Source organism: Capsicum annuum, chromosome 1 (genome assembly GCF_002878395.1).
Source record: "Capsicum annuum cultivar UCD-10X-F1 chromosome 1, UCD10Xv1.1, whole genome shotgun sequence".
Classification (NCBI taxonomy): Eukaryota; Viridiplantae; Streptophyta; class Magnoliopsida; order Solanales; family Solanaceae; genus Capsicum; species Capsicum annuum.
Genome location: NC_061111.1, coordinates 38,433,312 through 38,435,552, shown reverse-complemented (window position 1 = coordinate 38,435,552; position 2,241 = coordinate 38,433,312). Strand labels below are relative to the sequence as shown.

The 2,241-nt window shown below is 34.1% G+C and overlaps 1 protein-coding gene across 1 annotated transcript; it reads right to left on the bottom strand.

Annotated features, from left to right (window-relative positions):
• Positions 1 to 565: 565 nt before the first annotated feature.
• Positions 566 to 1,111, bottom strand: LOC107871820 (the record flags this gene model as incomplete). The annotated part of the gene is given in 1 exon segment (XM_047402971.1): positions 566 to 1,111. A coding segment is annotated over 1 exon segment (318 nt), but the record flags the coding sequence as incomplete, so codon positions are not given.
• Between the last annotated feature and the right edge of the window lie 1,130 nt (positions 1,112 to 2,241).

Sequence of the window (2,241 nt, the reverse complement as noted above, 5' to 3'; positions counted from 1 at the left end):
AAGGGGCGTTGGTTTTTGAAAACGACGGCCTGCGTCGCTTTTTTTTCCACGGACAGCGTCGCTTTTAGGGAATTTTTTTTAAAAATGTGATGTTGTGCGTCGATTTTTGTTCTTCAGTGAAGAACACATGATGAACAAAAAACAACGGACATTGTCGATTTATTGAAAAAAAAATTCAAAAAAATTGACATTGCCTGTCGTAATTTGAGAAAAATAAAATATATTAGCGACGTTGGTCGACTCTTTTTTATTCTTCATAATAAATAAAAAGCGATGGTCATCGTAGTTAATCTTTAAAAAAATTAACGATTTAAAAAGCGACACAAAGCGTCACATTTCTGGAAATATATTTAAAAAAAGCAACGACCCAAAGAGACCCTGTCCGTCGCTTTTTTGCATTTTTTTGGAATGCAAATATTTGCATTTTCTACATTCCACCTGGCAAATAAATACAGTTTAATATATACGTCATGAAACAGACATTACTAATCATACAAAAAACTACATCATCAAAACATTTAAGTAATTCAAATCATTAATGCTTTAACAACATCCAAAACACTAATTCAATATTCAAAAACACTTAACAGGTAATTCAAAAACATTCAAAACACTTAAGTCTTTAAGCTTCTTAATTCAAAAGTTATTAGTTAAGTTCAACATTAATGTCTAAAAAAAGTCTAGAAGCAAATCCAACTAACACTAAGGAGTAGGGTCAACAAACTCATCACTTTCTGTTTCTTCTTTGCTACTTGAATCGGGAGATGGAAAATGGTGACGACGGTGACTCATGCTAACAACTTGTTTCTTGAGTTCCTCGACAGTCTTGCTCATGACCATTTTGAGCAACGGACTGTGCGAAGGACAGTGAAAGATCTATAATCTGCTGCGACATAGCAGTGAAATGAACACCGTCAATCGCCTTAACCTGGCGTGAGGAACCAATACCAGCCCATCCAGCACGAAGACGTCGTAACTCATTTCGAGAACCAAACCTATAGGTTTTCCCCCTTTTTTTTCCTCCTGCCACTTTTTCGATCCAAATTTTATTTGATTCCTCCTGTGTAGGCTCGGTTGAACCAAATTCAGACAAGTAGCGTATAAATTCATTCTGTATATTAGAAAAGACACATTAGTAAATTTTACTGAATTTTAAAAAAGACAAGGATAGGAAAGAATGTTGTGTTTCATGTTCTTCCCAGTAACATTATTAAGATTCAAAACAAGAACTAAAGCACAAATCTAAAAGATGATTGTGGAATTGGACATCAGTATAAATACAATGCATATAAGCTCCCTGTAGATCGGCTAGTAGGAGCCTTTGGTAGAATAGTATAAAGTAAAAGTGTTCTGATAACTGATAAAATATCTCTAGCAAGTGATGGTCCAGGTAAATCCCTTATACAAATAACAAGGTGGTTGTGTTTTGTAACACCATATATATAACTAGAAGATGTTTAGACTTTTTCCTAGCTATTTTCAAGTTGAAATTCCCCTTGAGATATGTAGGAACATGTACTTAGCTAACAGACTATTCTATAAGCATTTCTGTGCAAGAGAAAAAAAAGAAAAAACAAACTTTCCATGGTTTTTAAACATGAAACTAGAAATAACTTCAAATATTTAGTGTATGTTGCCAGTATTTCTAGGAAGTCAGAACTCTTTAATATTGATTACCATGATGTACCTACTGGTATTAAGCAGGTCAACCAAGTAGGCATATTATAGTTTTTTTTTTATAACCGTGGTGTTTGGACCAGCTTACGTGCACCTCGACTAATTCCACAGGATACATGCCACGTTCCACTAGCAACAGACATATTATAGTTTCAAAATACAAGTTTTCTAGGTTTTTTCCTATATGCACCTAACACAGTTTTTCTGGTATTGGACTCTTATATACCTAAGACAGAACATTTCCTCTTTTTGCATTTGATATGCAGATAGTTGAAGAAATATACAAGGTTGCTTTAATATCACTCAGTCCAAATGTACCTGGACAGATATTTGTAAGTCAATAGTTACATGTCTCCTCTGGATAATGTTATGTGCTTTAAATTAGCAACATCATTTTCTATTCCAATCAACTTAGTAATGTCCTGTTCATTTGGGTCTTACAAATAGGGCTAATGGTGAAGCCCCCTAAACCTAGAGATATATCATATGACCAATATGTCAGAGAGAGGTATGACTGCTGACAAGCCTATGAAATTCTTGAACTTTTTTATGAATTGACAAATT